The sequence below is a fragment of the Benincasa hispida genome, chromosome 6 (genome assembly GCF_027475165.1).
Source record: "Benincasa hispida cultivar pf3 chromosome 6, pf3_genome.v1.1, whole genome shotgun sequence".
Taxonomy (NCBI): domain Eukaryota; kingdom Viridiplantae; phylum Streptophyta; class Magnoliopsida; order Cucurbitales; family Cucurbitaceae; genus Benincasa; species Benincasa hispida.
Genome location: NC_143483.1, coordinates 46,076,665 through 46,093,578, shown reverse-complemented (window position 1 = coordinate 46,093,578; position 16,914 = coordinate 46,076,665). Strand labels below are relative to the sequence as shown.

Genomic DNA, 16,914 nt, shown 5'->3' with positions numbered 1-16,914 from the left:
TTTGGTTGCAGTTTGGAGTGTTCGTGATTGTTCGAAGTGTTCGTGACTATACGAGGGATTCACTTGAAGAAGAGTTCTTGAAAGGTACAATCTCTAAACCCTTTCATTGTTCAAAAGCATGTTGTAATTTATGTTATGATGCATGATTTGTACTGTTTTACTGTAAATGTTTGTTTCAATCGAAATGAGATTTGGACGATCAGATTCCGCTCAAAGGTTCTCTGTAAAACACTTTCCTTCATATACATCCTCATACACATGCATCAGAAACAACCCAAACTTATATATATACATAACAGAAAATATACATTACAGTGGGGTCCCATTCCTACCATCCCTTGTCACTAATATGTACATAATAATTATTTCTTTATAAGACAAACTCAACAACCTAGTGTTTAATGCCTTTTTTAGTGTCGTTTAATTCTCAAAAGAACTACGAATCAAAAGAAAATTTATACTATTGAACTACTCATATCACTATAAAAACATAACAACAGTGGTAAGTACGGGGTCGAACCACAGGGAGCCACAAAATTAATTCTCATTTAAGCTAAATTTGACTGTGGAAAAATAGTAAAAACAGGGTTTTGGATTTTGATTAATTTGAAAACATGCAGAAAAATAAATTGCAATGGATAAATGTAAACAAGAATTGGTTCATCTAGTTCTCAGATCAAGTTAGACATTCAATGTAATTTTGATCATCGTTTTCTGCCAATTAACTATGCGTTCGAATTTGTATGCATAACTACCAACTTGATGCGAATTAACCAGCTTCTACAAAGGCCGACAACTAATTAAATCAAAATCAATCAAGTATCTTAATTATTAATTAAGGTCGGAAAGGCCATACCCTAACTAATTTACATGCTTCTAAATTCTATTGGGTTCGATAGCGACCATATAGAACTAAAAATACGTGCACTAAGATTTAGGATTCAATTATGTTGATTAATTTTCAGGATATTCAATTAACCAATTTTTATCCTTGAACCTAGCAATTAGACGTTCTAGGAATGGCCATTAAATGTCTAATTTACTATTGCTACTTATGACCTTAGCAATACATTAATATGCAAAAAATATACTTAAACAAGATATTCATGCAAATCATGACGAACTAAGAATTGATTAATATGCACGATAAAGCGTGAAAGTCAACATCAATAATCATGCTAAGGAATTTAAACCGATTCAAAGAAAACACAATTATGAATTGCAAGAATCAATTAAAAACAGAAAACTCACGAAATTGACAATGAATCTTTGATCCAAGAAACTATATGAAGATTAACTCATAAATTCATAGATAAATTCAAGAGTTCAAGCCAATACATATTTACAATCCAAAATAAAACTAAAATCTAACCTAATGATACCGAAAACATCAAAGAAAAAGAAGATAGTAAAGCCTCTCTTCTACCTCCATAGCCTCCAAGTTCATATCCCTTCAGTTTCCAAGAATTTTCAGCATATTTTGACCTAAAAGCGAAGAGATGTATTTAAAGGATTAATTGCAGTGTTGCAATGCTGCCCTGCGTTTGGGCTGAAGATGGAACAAGCGCGTGCCACTGATTAGCGTCAAAGTATTACCGTTGAAACATTGTTGGCAGCGTTGCAACGATACCCTGCACACTAACATTCTGTCTTCTGGCTTCGGGCGAGCGTTGGACTTAGCAAATGTTGAGCATTGCAACGTTGAAACAGGGGTATTTTGGTCATTTTTTCTCCTTTGAAGCTTAGATGCTCAAATCAACTCCATTTTGTTTCAAATTAACCCTGTTTAGCTCCAAATGCTCGGTTTTACCTCATGATTGCTCGGTACCTACAAAATAAGATAATTAACATATAAAATCTACCAACAAGCCTGAGTTAAGCTATGAATTATAACTCTCTTTTAGTGTTATCACCTAGGCTTCTCCTTTTCTTTCTTCAAAACTTACACCTGAGTGGTGGACAGCAGAAAAACTACCTCCTTAGGAGTTGACCACTACCTGGGAAAAAAGATAACATTGGAAATTGTGAGTTACTAATCCAATGAGTGACTTACTTTTAGAAAATCATTCTCATTAAACATCAACTGAAACATTAACTTAAGAAATAACATGCATCTCTAAACTCAGGGTTTGGAAAATATTTGAAACTCAAACCTCAACTTACATTAAAAATATCATTCTTACTCATCATCAACATATATATTTAAAACATCATTCCTTAACTTTAGTAGAGAGAGAACTTTTTTGCTCAGTCTCTCAACATCAAAACCTTAACTAATATGGAGTAATCTCAATACATTCAGCATCAACATCATAATACCTACGTGCACGTGGTAATACCTTGGATACCGCCATACCTTAGGCATTAAAGGACCCGGATACCTTCATACCTTCAGTATCGGGTTTCTTCATCATCACATCATAAAACATCATGAAAACATTTTAAATCATCATGGTTCTACTCATCAAAACTTAAGTAAAATCATAAATCTCTTTTAAAACTCATCACATAAAACTCAAGGTTTTTCTTAAAACCCATCATAAACTCACTTAAAAACTTCTGAAAAGAAAGGATTACGCATCCACATCTTTGTTTAAAACTCATACTTCAATTCATGAAAACTCGTCGCATGGCAAATAGCATATGCGTTGAAAACCTCTTTAAGAAAAATATCTGCAAACCTTCAAGCTTAAACCTACATCACGTTTTGAAAACTCTCAAGTAAAACATTCATCATAAAACATGCATTGAAACCATTTAATAAGAAAAACATTCATAAAACATGTCACTCACAGTCTTAAGCTATTTTCACAAAGAGTTGTAGGCTTTTTCTATTTGTGTTTGTCCTATGACATCTATAAATACCTTTGGTTAATAAGACTAGCTCAATTTTGAGCTTAACTTTAACATTAGAACTTATCATCAAACTTAGACATTACTTTTAACTTGTCATCGCATAACCTAACTCAACTCATCACATCTCAACCCATCTCATCGCATCATCAATACTTAACTAATTTACCTTACAGTTGACTGAACAATGGCAACCCTTGCTTACGGGTGCTCACTCAGGTGTCAAGACACGCATACCGTGCCTATGCGACGAACGTCCGCTGCACATCTCCCTCAGTGTGCCTCGACTGCTGACACCCCCTTTCCGCAGCCTCACGCTTCATTCCATGCGTGCACCTTACCCAACGACTTCCTTCTCTTGCGTAAGCCCTCACTAATTGCATACCCACGACGCTACAAACCTCATTGAGTTAGCTACTTACTTATTCTTCGGATGCAGCTGCCTGCTTGTTCATCCGTAATTTTATTCCATTTTCAACTTCTGAATTCATAACTTAAATCCATCCATTATTTAACTAAATTTCCTTCTAAGAACTTACTCATAAACATCTTAACTTTCTTACCTTAGATTTTGAGCTTCAAATTCCTTCGATAGGCTGAAAATTCTCTAATCTCTCATGCTTACCCAAGAACTCTTCAACACCTTCTGAACTTCAAATGGCAGTAATCACCTTCATTAAGCATGTGCAAATTAGCTAAATAGATTTCTTCTTCGCAAGGCCAATTTATACTTGAGGTTGCATGTAAACTTATCTTAATTAAATGTCATTTGGCCAATAACCCCTAGTTAACTTTTCTAATACTACCACTTATCCCACTTACCAAGTGATTAAGTTGAAGTCTTCCACTTAACTTCATCGCATAAGGCTTGCGACCACTTAAACCTCTCCTTGATATTTACTTAACTCTAACCTTCAATCATATCACCTTGTCTTAGGCACTTTCACAAGCCTTATCCGACTATTTTCCCTTGAATAATCTTCATAGCCTATCTCATCACATCATCTATGCGGCACCATTCCTCATGTCATCACCTAATGCTCACGGCAGCCTTGCCTACCAACTTCTAAGCCTCTCAGCCAATCCTCATCCCGCGCCCTTCTTAGCACTCTGCCTTAGCATCACTTTGAGCACTCGAATAGTCGAGTCACTCGTCTAGGCGACTCGACTATTCGCATGCTACTTGCATTTAGCCTTTACTTAACTCACATGAAACTGGTCACATGCACATTCTACCAGCCTTGGCCAACACTTTACTCACTTGATAGCCAACTCAACTTCCATTATGGTCGTCTGCATCCATTATGAGCCATACTTAACCAAATTTTTCTCTTCTTAAATACCCGATTGCATAGCTTGGGATGACTGGCTGCATAGCTTGACTCGACTTCGTCGCATCAAGCTTTCTATTTTTCTTCTAAGTATTAATTCCCCAACATCCCATATTTAGAACATTTTTTTTTCTTTCTCTTATCCTTTCATACATTCTTATTATACCCTCATATCATTTCAACTAACCCTACATCACTAACTCATAATCATAGAGACTTAAGCATAATTAATCAGTAAAATAGGTTTGGGAGTTTACAGGTCAAATATGTTATTATCCTGGTATGCAAAATTTGCTTCCACATTTTTCTCTTTTTCCTTCAGGGATGCTTGATAGAGATCAACTAAGTGTTTTGACGAACGACGGGTACGTGACCAATGCCCAGTCATTTCGCATTGGAAGCATTTCTTTTCAACACTTTGAACTTTTATCTTGTGGTGTTTTTCCTTTGTGATCATCATTTTGTGTGGTTCTTTTAAAATTTGAATGATTAGAATAACCACCACGAAAATAATAATTATTTCTTCCTTTGCCACAGTCAGGACCTCGACCATGGCCACGATTTTGACCACGATTATTAAAATTCACAGTATTCACTTCAGGAAATGTTGTCATTCCAGTTGGTCGAGATTCATAATTTTTCATTAATAACTCGTTATTTTGTTCGATCATGAGAAGACATGAAATTATTTCAGAATATTATTTAAAGCATTTCCCTCGATATTATTGTTGTAGGAACATATTCGAGACATGAAATATAGAAAATGTCTTCTCTAATATATTGATTTAAAATTTTGGAGTCTTAAGTCCATCTATTTACGACAAGTTTTAGGAAAAAAATTGTTTTCTGATGATCACATTTTTATGACATCCAAGTGTATTTTGGCATCAAGCACTAATGAAAAATAATTATTAGCATTAGTATCAAATGCTACAAATTCTAATTTTATAATATTTTTCATAGTAACACTATTACAAAATATTATATTTATATTAGAAATTTAATATATATCAAATTGTAAAATAACATTTAATTTATTAATTATAACGGAGAGAGAACCGACATATCTTTAGGACCTACTCTCAGCAAAAGAAATGGAAGAAACTCGTGCTGATAACGTATTATATAATTAGGGAGCACAACAGAACACGGATATGGAAAAAATATAATATAATAATAATATATAATATAAATAAATAACAAATTAATATAAATTAATAACTTAAATAAAACAAGTAAAATAAGAAATATAATAAAATAATGAGAAGAATAACTACATAAATAGTCTTTATAATAGTGTTTTTTTTCTTTTCCAAAATGGCTAAAATTTACAGACTTACTTTTTACGTCTCGACTCAATTACATTTAAGTCTTTTAGTCTAATTATTCGTATTGATTTGTAGAAAGAGAGTATTTAATGGTGGATTGTTTTTAATTGTCTTCTCTCTCCTCATAATCACATCTGAAAAAAGAAAAATTGTGTATTTACTCCATCATTCCTGAAATTCTTTTCCATTTTCTTTTATCACTAAAATCGAAATATTTAATTTAAAAAATAAGTCATTTGGGAAGAAATTTGAGAATTTAACAACCATTGAAAATAACTTTTCAAATATATTTTAATCGATTTTTATCAAAAATGTTTAAATAAAAATGAGTACATATAAATACATTAGTTGGTATATATCAAAAAATATATATACATATTAATCTAAACTAAGTATATATGCAGAATTTCTTTCTTTACACAAATATATATATATATATTCAAGGAAAATTACTTTAAATGACAAAATTGCTGAAAATATTTACAAAATATAGAAAAATTTCAAAATCTATAAATAATAGATACGAATAGAAACTAATAGACTTTTATTAGTGTATGTGTCTATCAGTGTCACTGATAAATACTTATAGAAGTCTATCAATGTCTATAGTGTCTATCATTGATAGATTCTGAGATTTTGCTATATTTTGTAAATATTTTAGTTCATTTTTCTATATTTGAAAATAACCTAAAAACCAATATAGATAAAGAATATATGAATATATATGTAGGTATATACTAGTGGCAAATGTATATATGAAAAAATATACTTGTGCTAAGTATAGATATAAAGATGTATACTAGTTGGCAAGAGTTATATATGAAGATATATACATGTTATAAATGGTTGGTTCCAATGTAACTGTAAAAAAAGGGTGCAACATTTTGTATGAACAATGGTGAATAGTAAAATTAATTTTTTAAAATGGATAAGAAAAATCCAATTTAGAACCATCGAATATAGAAATGTATATAAGCGAGAGAGATTGGAGAAGAACGTCGAAAAGTAGTCTAACTTTCAACACTAATTAATCTAGAAAGTTCTTAAAATATCTACAAAATGATATGATGTATAGATTAGGATTTTTCGTAAATAAATATCACAAAAGTAATTAAGGATCAAGAAGTGTGTTGAAGAGAAATTGTAGAATTCCTTTAGATAAGGATAAAATCCAAGAAATATCTAGAATATTTGTAGAATCCAAGAATTATCTGAAAAGATCCGTTCACTAGGTCCATGGATAGATCTTATGCTTATAAATAGAAGGGGCATAGCCAATGAACCAACGAAAACCAATAAAGTTAGACAAATTTAGAGTGAAAAGTGAGGGAGTGAGTTTTAACGAACTCAAAAAGTATTTTTTCAAGAGTGTTTATCTTTATACCTTCTCAATAAAAGTTTCTTTGTTGCAAAGAGATTGTCTCTCTTCTTTTATGTCAATTTCTTCAACGAGTAGTAGTTTGAATATCGAAAAAATTTGGAAGCGGGGGAAATTTAAAAAAAAAAAAAAATCGAATCAAAGTTAGCTCAACTCAACTATCAGTAACCTGACATTTTTTCTAGAGGTTGAAGATTAGATCTCCATCCCAAAAATTATGTGATACCTAAAATCATGCCGTCTTACTAAAAATTGAAAATGGAAATATCTCATGTATTTTAAGTCATTTTTTGGATTTTATCAATTTTTCCTATTAAGTCTAATGTTAAAATGGAATTTATAAAATTAATCTACAATTAATTTTTGGAGTTAAAATAGGTGAACTTTCTAGTGTGTAACAAGGGTGTATAATGGTATTAAATTTGTCTAATATAATGATGTAAAAAATCGAATCTTTAGATATTTTTAAAAATATGATCTTGCAAGGGTCTATTTTGGGTAAATATTTCTTTTTAAGTAAAAATTACATTTTTAGTTCCCAAATTTTGAAGAATCTCCGTGTTTATTCATTAAGTTTTTAAAATATAATTTTTTAATCCTCCAATTTTTAAGAATATATGTATTTGGTCTCTAAATTTTAAAACTATATATTTTTAGTTCTTTAATTTTTTTTAAAATAGGTTTAAAAGATCTTTGCATTAACTTATTTTGTATTTTTTTTAAATTAGAAAAATATTTTTTTTAAAAAAATCTCTTTTCTCTATAATTATTACCTTCTAAACCTATTTTTAAAAATTCAAAGACTAAAAAAAGTACATTTTCAAAATTCAAAACTACTCAATTACCAAATGGTAACCTATTCTAAAAATTTTCGAGGCGAAAAATATTTGTTTTAAAAATTTATAGATCAGATGCACTTATTCTTCAAATTCGGGAACTTAAAAAAAAATATTCCTATTTGTGATGAGAATCACACTTAAGCCAACTAAGGAGATCCACATAAACTTAGCCCATTGAAACCTAATTAAGCCTCTTTTTCTCTAATCCTTGAAAGCAAAAGCCCATAAAGTGGTAATAATAACTAAACCTTTTTCAGAGAAAAAGAACATATAAAGGAGCAACTAACATTCAAATATTTAAAACTAAGAAAAAGAGTTATAAATTTATTAGAAAGAAAAAGAAAAAAAAAAAAAAGCTGGTTAGAAAGAAAAAGAAAATAAATAATTTGTTTTGAAAGACAATGTTCATATTTAAAATTCTTATAAAGAAAAATATTTGCTATTAAAGAGAAAAAAAAAATTAACTTTTAAAATGAACCAAAATGAGCATAGTTCAATTGGTATAAAATTTGTACTACCGAACTCCACTTTATAGATTCGATTCTCCCACGACACATATCATCAAATGAAAAAAAAAAACTTTTACAAATAGAAAAGTTCTAACATGAAAGGACATTTTGTTTTGGTTGAAAAATGTCAATGGTGATGAGAAATTATTGATGCAACCAAGAAAATTATCATAGGATGCAAGTACAAAAGTCATTACTATTATTCACCAAAACAAAACTTAAAAAAATAAATAAATAAGATAAGTTTAATTGCCTATAATATATGATGTGTATTGTACTATGTGCTAAATTATCAAACTTATTAAATAACTTTCAATTCATGTATCGAGATCGACAGATACATTGACCGAATAAAATTAAAAATTCGATTCGATAAGATTAGAGTTGCTCGGTCTTTAAACACGACGTGGTTTGGGAAGGTGGTGGAAGAAGATGTTGATGTAACAGTGAATTATCCTCTTTGTTGTATGAGATAGGGATATTGGATGATTGAGACCCATTCAAGTAAATGACATAGATTACCAATTGCATCACACCTAGAAGGAATCCAATCAAATTGGGTACCTACAAAGACAGTCATTCCATGACATTACTTGCAATTCAACAACAATATGAAAAGGGAAAATGATCAATTTTAATGTTGAGATTTAAGTTTAAATTAATATATTGATTTCAAAAGAAAGCAAGAAAGTTGTTAAATGATAGTTACGTTGAAGTCAAAATTAAAATATGTATCGATATGTTGATATATCCGTAAATCAAAGGACTCGACATCGATATATTAAGGATCAATCAATGTCTCCTATATCTTTTATAAATATCCAATAATAAATTTTTTTTGTATTTTTATTCATAACACTCCATCTATCAATAAATCTCTATTACGAAATAAATAAGTAAAACCATCAATGAATAGTCAATTGACTTGGCCACTTATTGAAGTTGAAAGTCATTTTAAGTTAAAGTCAAAAATATTATATTGCAAGTTTAGTCTACGAATTAAACTTTTAAATTTGTATCAGATAGATTTAGTTTTAAAAAGTGTCTAATGTGTTTTTAACTTTCAATTATGTACCCACTAGGTCCGATCCTTAAATTTCTTTTTTTAAAACATGTTTAATAAACCTTTAAACCTTCGATTTTGTGTCTACTACATACATAAAAGGTATGGAGTATGTCAATCATCTATTAAAAGAAAACACAAAATTCAAAATCCAATTACCTATTAGGCACTTGTTTAAAAAGTTTAGGGATATATTGAACCCAAAATTGGAAATCTAGGTTCCTATAAGACACTTTTTAAAATTTGTGGACCACATAGACATAAATATACAAGTTTAAAAGCTAAATTATTTATTCAACCACTAATAAGTGATATACATTTACCAAAATGTCAAATGTTCAAATTCTTCCACAGCTCAACGTATTGGTGCATTCAAAAAAAAAGTTGTGATATAACAATGCAAAAAATCAAACCTAAAATATTAGCAGATATAACACAATGCAAAAAAAAATATTACAAATATAGCAAAATTTAGATATAACTTTCGGAGTCTATCAACGATAGAGTTAGACTGTATCGCTAATAGAAGTCTATAAGCATAAAGTCTGTCACTACGACCGATTGCAATTATCTAAAGTTATCACTTTTTTTTTTGTCGTCGTTAATTTCATAATAGCATGCAAGACGAACGAAATATACTATATGACGAATATCAATACAAAGATGCTAAAAATAATCTAGGTTATCAACAAAAGTATATTGATATGGATAAGAACATGGTTATGAATAATCTAGTTAGGGTTATCAAACATTTAAAGGGGACATAACATAATAACTTTATGAATGAAAATGAATGAAAGTATGAAAAGAGAGAGAGAATGAAAACTTACTCCAATGAAGGGATCTTTAACAAGAACAGCATAGAAAGCCCAAACTCCAGAGTTCAAAAATATGCACAAAGTAAGAAGGAAAGGCATATACTCCACACTTTTTGTTCTCACCACTTTCCTCTGTATTGTAATAATATTAATAATTATTATTAAAAAAATGTATTTTATGTGATTAAAAAGTCAATTCAAATAAAAAAAAAATCAAATAATTATTGAACGGAGTAGAATCGAGAAAGTTTTACTGACCGCTATTCCAAGAGGTGAACCACAATTCATAATGTTAAGAGCAGCACAAATAAATCTAATGACACTAATTCGAGAATTCCCATGTAACATCAAATACGATGCCAAAATTGTTCCTCCCATAAATCCAACATAAAAAATTGCCACTAGAGTTGCAGTTCTAACCTACAAATGTGTCAAACATAATTAGTAACTAACGATGACGGCAACGACATTAACAAATCAATACTATCATAATTTAAGAACAAAAAAAATACTTTTTGAAAACTCGTGAATCAAAATGCACATATTCTTCCAAACTCGAGAACTAAAAAAGTATATTTTAAAAACTCTGGAACAAAACTCGCAAATTATTCAAAACTGGGAGGCTAAATAGGTTTATTCTACGATTAAAAAAATAATATTTTTCTAGTCCTCCAGTTCTGAAAACATATGTGTGGTTGATCCCTGAATTTTTAAAATATATCTCTTTAGTATCATTGAGTTGTTATTCCAGAAAAATACTTGTCTATTAGCTGGATTGTATTATTGTACCCATTTTTTGCAGCCCAACAACACGTAAAACAATTTGTTGGCTTTATTTTTTGTTGTACAACTATCTTAGCGGTAAAAAATGGAAGCAATTTAGCTAGCAAACAAGTATTGCTCTTTCTTCTAAATTTTCAACAGTCAAAATACATAAAAATGTTATGTAATCGGCAATTAAAGAATACAAAAAACGTAAAAAGAAAAATCAACACACAGATATATGTGGTTCACTAACGGTGTATTAGTTAAGTCCATGGAGTAAATGAAGAAAATATTACTAGAGAGAATGTTTTCTGAATATACCAAACTGCGCCTCTAGAGTTAGAAAATTTATATAGTGTACTACTCTAAACACTAAGACTATAATCGTAAATAACTACAAATAAATAAATACGCTAAATACGAATTCTAAATAGGTTTTGGGGGCGTTGGCCTCAAACCTCCACCCGAGGTGTGCCACCCTAGGACCTTGACTTGCTAACCGAGCAGGAGACCCTCGTACTTGGTTGTTCGAAGCGCCAACAAACAAATTTAAGATATTCCAACAAAAATGTACAGTTAAGGGTTAGGATGTCGAAATCCAAATTCAATGTAAGGAAAATACGTAATGACGAGAAACGAGTCTCGATGACGAGTAAGGACGTACTTTGATGTTTGGAGGTGAAAATAGAAGGAAGATGGTGAGGTAACAAAAATGAAGGGAAACTCCAAAGATATTGACAGTGACAACAAGAAAGCCATCAGGCTTAATTAGGCCATAATAAGCCCACAAAGAAGCAGAGAGGAAAGTTGAAATATAAGGAATACTATCAAATTCTTCTGTTGATCTTTTCTTCAACACTCTCCAAAATGTTTTTCTGCACAAAAATCATAACATATGACCCATCGAATATAATTCATCTATCTTTAAAACAAAATTGGAGAAAAAAAATATATTCATTTAGTTGTTTTTATTTTGATTTTTTTTTCTTTCACTTGTATCAATTTGTTTGATATTTGTCTTAGTTATTAAACACCCTTATATTGTTTTTCAAATTTAAAAAGGACCTTTTTAAATATAAAAAGTATTTAAAAATATTTACAATTTATAGCAAAATGAATTTTTGAAATTTTTTTTGCTATTAAGTGTAAATAGTTTAAAATAGAGCTTTGAAGAAATTTGTGTTAGCTTATTAAAAAAAATTACCAAAATACGAGCGAAAATTTGACGATGGAACTTACAAAGGAGAAAGAAAGAACAATACTGAGATGATGTTTCCTGTAAGAAGAAAAAGACAATATTAGCCCTTTGAGATGCATAAAATGAAGAAGGAATTATAAATCAATGGATTGAAAGGAAAATTATGGGGTTTTTTTTTTTTACCTATCACTCCAACAAAGATAGGAAGAGCCTCCATGTTGAGAGAAAAAGAGAGAGAGTGATTGAAAAAGAAGCTATAAGTTGAGTCTTTATATATATCATTTAATTTGGCTTTGAATGTAAATGAAACCATTAGTCACATATTTTTTTATTTTGAATTCAATTTTACACAAAGTAGATATTTTTCTTCATATATAATTTTATATTTTCTCATTGCCAACTCAATCCTTGCAAAGTCTATTAAATGTAAGAGAGAGAGAGAGATTTGAGTTGGGCTCTTTAATTATAATAACATTTTTATAAAGTTATAGTCCAAAATTTCCTTTCTTACCCATATAAACATGTCATTTATTTATCTATTTATTTACTTATAAAATAGAAGCAACAAAAATAAGCCCATTCATGAAGGATGATCTTCAATCTAAATATTTAAAGTTTGGTTTATGTTGCATGTCTATGCCTAATAAGATCGTGAATAATAGAATTACAATTCCATTAATGGAAAGAGAATTTCAGAATGAGACCTCTTTGATAGAAAGTTCGAATATCATCAACAAAAATTTGGACTTCATTATTATAGTTGAGAAATGAGGAACTTTTCCATATAGATTGTTTTTTTTTTTACAAACATTGACAAAGGATTCAAGGTACATGTATGACATGTCAAGTGTTCGCTTACTAGAAGGACTAAATTTTTGTTAAATAATTATTGAGAAATTAAGGAACTTGTTTGGTTTAACTTTAAAAAAATTGTTTTATAAAAGTCATTTTCATAACACTTTTGATATTTTTTTTTAAAAAAATGTCTAAAATAAGAACACTAATGTGTTTGGCAATTCTTTCTCAAAAAATTTTTTATTACAAGTTTATTCGGCTTGTTACATATAAAAAATATTTTTATTAACGTCAAATTACTATAAATGACAACTAAAAAATATTGCCAACTAATAATTTTAAATAAAGGTTGCTAAAATTAGTCATTACCAGAGTAGGTGAAGGTGGTTGTTGGAGTTGGCAAGTGATGGTGGCTAGAGGTGACTGTTGGCGGTGGTGGCTAGAGTTGGCTGACGACTGCGGCTGGAGTTGACTAGTGACTGCGGCGATGGTCGGCGAAGGTGGTGGTGACCGACTAGCGAAGGGTGATGGTAGCCAGCAACATAGTGGAAGTGAGGTAAATGACTTTTGGGGCATTTTGGTAATTTTAAGAAGTATACAAATTAGAGAGAAATTAACTATTAAACACTTAAAAGTCATTTTTCTAAAAGTTGATTTCAAGTGTTTATTTTAAACTAACTTATTTTATAAATTAATTGTTTCAAAATCTATTTTGAGTGGTTGTCATACGCTTAAATTTTTTCGAAATGACTTATTTTTTAAATTACTTGAAAAAATATTCCAAACACATCCTTAACTTTATAAACTCATTTTTTCAAAAGCTATTTTGAGTATTTGTCATTGAATCTTTTCCAAAATGACTTACTTTATAAATTAAGCACCTAAAAAGGTATTTCAAACACGCCCTCACAAAGACAAAAATAGCCAATTGACATCGAGTATGTATTAAGAACTTCGAAATCATAGGTTCATCCTCTCACTCCACAATGTAAAAAAAAAAAAAAAGACATAGTATTTTAAACCTTGTAAAAATATATATAGTTTTTTAAATTAAAACATGTGAGGTGCGAGAATTAAATCTCTATTTAACTTCGAAGTTGACAAGCATAGTTCAATTGACACCAAAAAAAATGTCTAATTCGAATCTCCCATCCCCATTGTACTAAAATAAATAAATAAATCTCAAAGTCGATAATATAACTCTTACGACAGTTAAGCTATACTCACTTTAGCATAAATCAAAGGAATAATTTAATAACTTTTCCTTTTTTATATATCTAGCACTATATGATTTTATTAAGTATTAGGTATTTTATCAAAGATCCATGAGATTTGCATATCATACCATATTCAAACTAAAAATTAAAATATTTTTTCCCCACATTGTTTTTGTAAACTAAAAATCTTCAAACTAAATAAGCCAACATCTAGATGTTCAAATATATTTTTATGTTATGTAGATACATTATTGATGTTGCCTACTAAACAATTAAGCTCTGACCCAAGGGAATGATAAGAAAGCTTTTTCTTTTTTAAAAACAAAATAATAATAATAATAATAATAATAATAAAGCAATAAATTCCATGTGAGTTCTCTTTTCAATTTGAGCAAATTTCAACTTGTATCAAATAATTGCTTTAGCTCATTGGGAAGTCCAATGAATCTTTTTGTTGGGAGTTAAATACAAATTTTGTCAATAAATTTTATTAACTTTTTCTTATGTAGTTTTTAAAGTTTAAAACGATATGTATTTGCCCTGCACTCTTTGACGTATCAAATTCTTCTAATAAATCATAACACTGTATTTTTCATGTAATTGCTTGTATGTTTTTCCATTTGACGTTTATTCCATCGTGCGCATAAAAATTAAAAGCTCGGATTCATTTTGATTGACTTAAGAAAAAAATATTTTTCAAATAATTCAATTTTATTTAAACACTTTTAATATTAAAAAAAATTAAAATACACTTGAAAAACTATTTTGAGTGGTTACCAAACATTCCATTTTTTTCTAAAATGACTTATTTTTTAAATTAAACACTTGAAAATATATTCTAAATACACCAGGTTCATAAATTTGATCGATCTTTTTAGTGGCTACATAATGTGTAGTTTAACTTTATAGTTATTACATTGAAAATTTTAATGGAATGAAACTTGAGTTTATTACGTTATCTAATTAGCAAGGTGAAAACATCATATCTTTCAAAAAATGGTTGAAGAAATGAGATGTTAAGATGATACAATCGGCCAACATAATCATAACTTGACGATAATTGACATTTATACCATCTCTTAAAGTTGAAAATTTCAATAGTATAGTCCGTTTGTACTAAAAAAAAGAATAATAGAGCCAAATATGTTGGGGGTTGAATGTACCTCCATTAATGATTCCATTGAATAACACCCTAAAGCACTTATGAAGCACTATTTGAGAAAGCACTTATGAAGTATTTTTACGTTTAAAAAACACCCTAAAAATTCCTTGAAGAGTTTAAACCAATTATATTTCTTTTATTACATAAAACCAGAGATTAATATAATTTTTTAATGGAACACTTTTTACTACAAAGTTTTTTCCTTTTTGTTTTCTTTGCTAAAAACATACTCAACATACCGATGTCAATATCCAAATAAGAACTTCTTTTATCATATTAACAAGAAGGGTAATCGTCTGGAAAAAAAAACAAACAAACAAACCACTAGAAAGAATAAAAAAGATTAGAGAAGAGAAAAAAAAACAATTTTCATCCTAAATTTTTAATTAACTACTCTAAACTTAGTTAAATAATGTCATTTTTATCATCTATTTAATTTCTCCTCATTTGGCCAGTAATTGTAACAAACAAAAAATATTTAAAAGATCCATAACCTCGCTAATTTCGATAATGTCAAATTTTACACAAATTCAAATTTGTAATGCAACGATTAACAATTGTATAATTTTGCCAACTCTCACGAACTTTAACCCATGTATGTGTGTGTATGTAACGTTATTTTAAATATATATATATATATATTATAACCATATGAAAAAGGTTGCTTTTAACAAAATTTCAAACAAAAACTTATCCAAGAGGAAGAATTGTGACATTTTTTTGAGTTTAAAGTTAGACATCAAGTTTGTGAATACAAAAACTTTCCCTTAAAATAACCACCCTAGAAAGTGTTTGACAAGTAATCTTCTTGTTTAGAATTTAGAAAGATAACGCATCCAAGCTTGGCTTTTTTTTTCATTTTATTTTTTTCACAAAAATCAGTACTTGTTCAAAATATCAAGATTTTAATTTTATAAAAATATCGACGTCAATAGAAATTCTGGGACACTTTATAAAAATTGTTGGAAATTGTTCTAATTAATTAATGAAACTTTGATTGTGACTTATTTAGACTATAAGTAATCATTTTTAATCATCATTTCTATAAACATAAGGCAACATTTAGATGTATATTCTAAATTTTATGTAAATATCAATCTATGAGTAAAATTTAAAAATGAAATAAGAAAATGTTATATAAAGTTCAGGAATATTTTGAAGTAAAATACTAAAAATGAAACTTTTGGATGGTACGATAAACAAAACCTCAATTCCATTTTGAAGTGAAATGATACAAATATTTAATGAAAAATTTTGAATGAGATTAAAAATAAATATAGGTTCTTTTTTATAATTTCAATTTCAATTTCTTTGAAAATAAAAATTTTGGATTGATAATAAAGTTGGAAAGTAGAAAAAAAAAATAACACATTGAAAATGCTCCATCCTTATCGAAAATGACATTAACGTGTGAAACTATACAACCATAAAACTAAAAAACTTACTAAATTAATGTAACTAATTCCTCTAAAAAAATCAAAATTTTGTCAAAATAGGGGAAAAACGAAATTTCCCCCTACCAAAATTTCGAGGCCTTCGAAATTTTCCACCATGACCATTATAAGCAACATTATTCCAAATCAAACCAACCAAATTGACCAAATAGATAATCCACAAAGTTAGACACCAATTAATCCTCTTTTTTTAATTTGAAGATA

At 29.1% G+C, this 16,914-nt stretch overlaps 1 protein-coding gene across 1 annotated transcript; it reads right to left on the bottom strand.

Annotated features, from left to right (window-relative positions):
* Positions 1–8,449: 8,449 nt before the first annotated feature.
* On the bottom strand, positions 8,450–12,307 carry LOC120079254 (bidirectional sugar transporter SWEET16-like). The gene is made up of 6 exons (XM_039033412.2): positions 12,266–12,307; positions 12,124–12,160; positions 11,549–11,759; positions 10,378–10,539; positions 10,132–10,251; positions 8,450–8,802 (listed from the first exon to the last, which is right to left on the bottom strand). Exons 1-6 carry the CDS (start codon positions 12,297–12,299, stop codon positions 8,617–8,619), a joined length of 750 nt encoding a protein of 249 aa, XP_038889340.1. The 5' UTR covers positions 12,300–12,307; the 3' UTR covers positions 8,450–8,616.
* Between the last annotated feature and the right edge of the window lie 4,607 nt (positions 12,308–16,914).

Bases quoted from the DNA above. Each gene is read 5' to 3' on its own strand.
- LOC120079254 (XM_039033412.2), bottom strand. From the start codon at position 12,299: ATGGAGGCTCTTCCTATCTTTGTTGGAGTGATAG. The intron at 11,760-12,123 runs GTAAGTTCCATC...ATTTTTGTGCAG, and splicing joins TTGTTCTTTCTTTCTCCTTT to AAAAACATTTTGGAGAGTGT. The intron at 10,252-10,377 runs GTCAGTAAAACT...ATTACAATACAG, and splicing joins GTTCACCTCTTGGAATAGCG to AGGAAAGTGGTGAGAACAAA.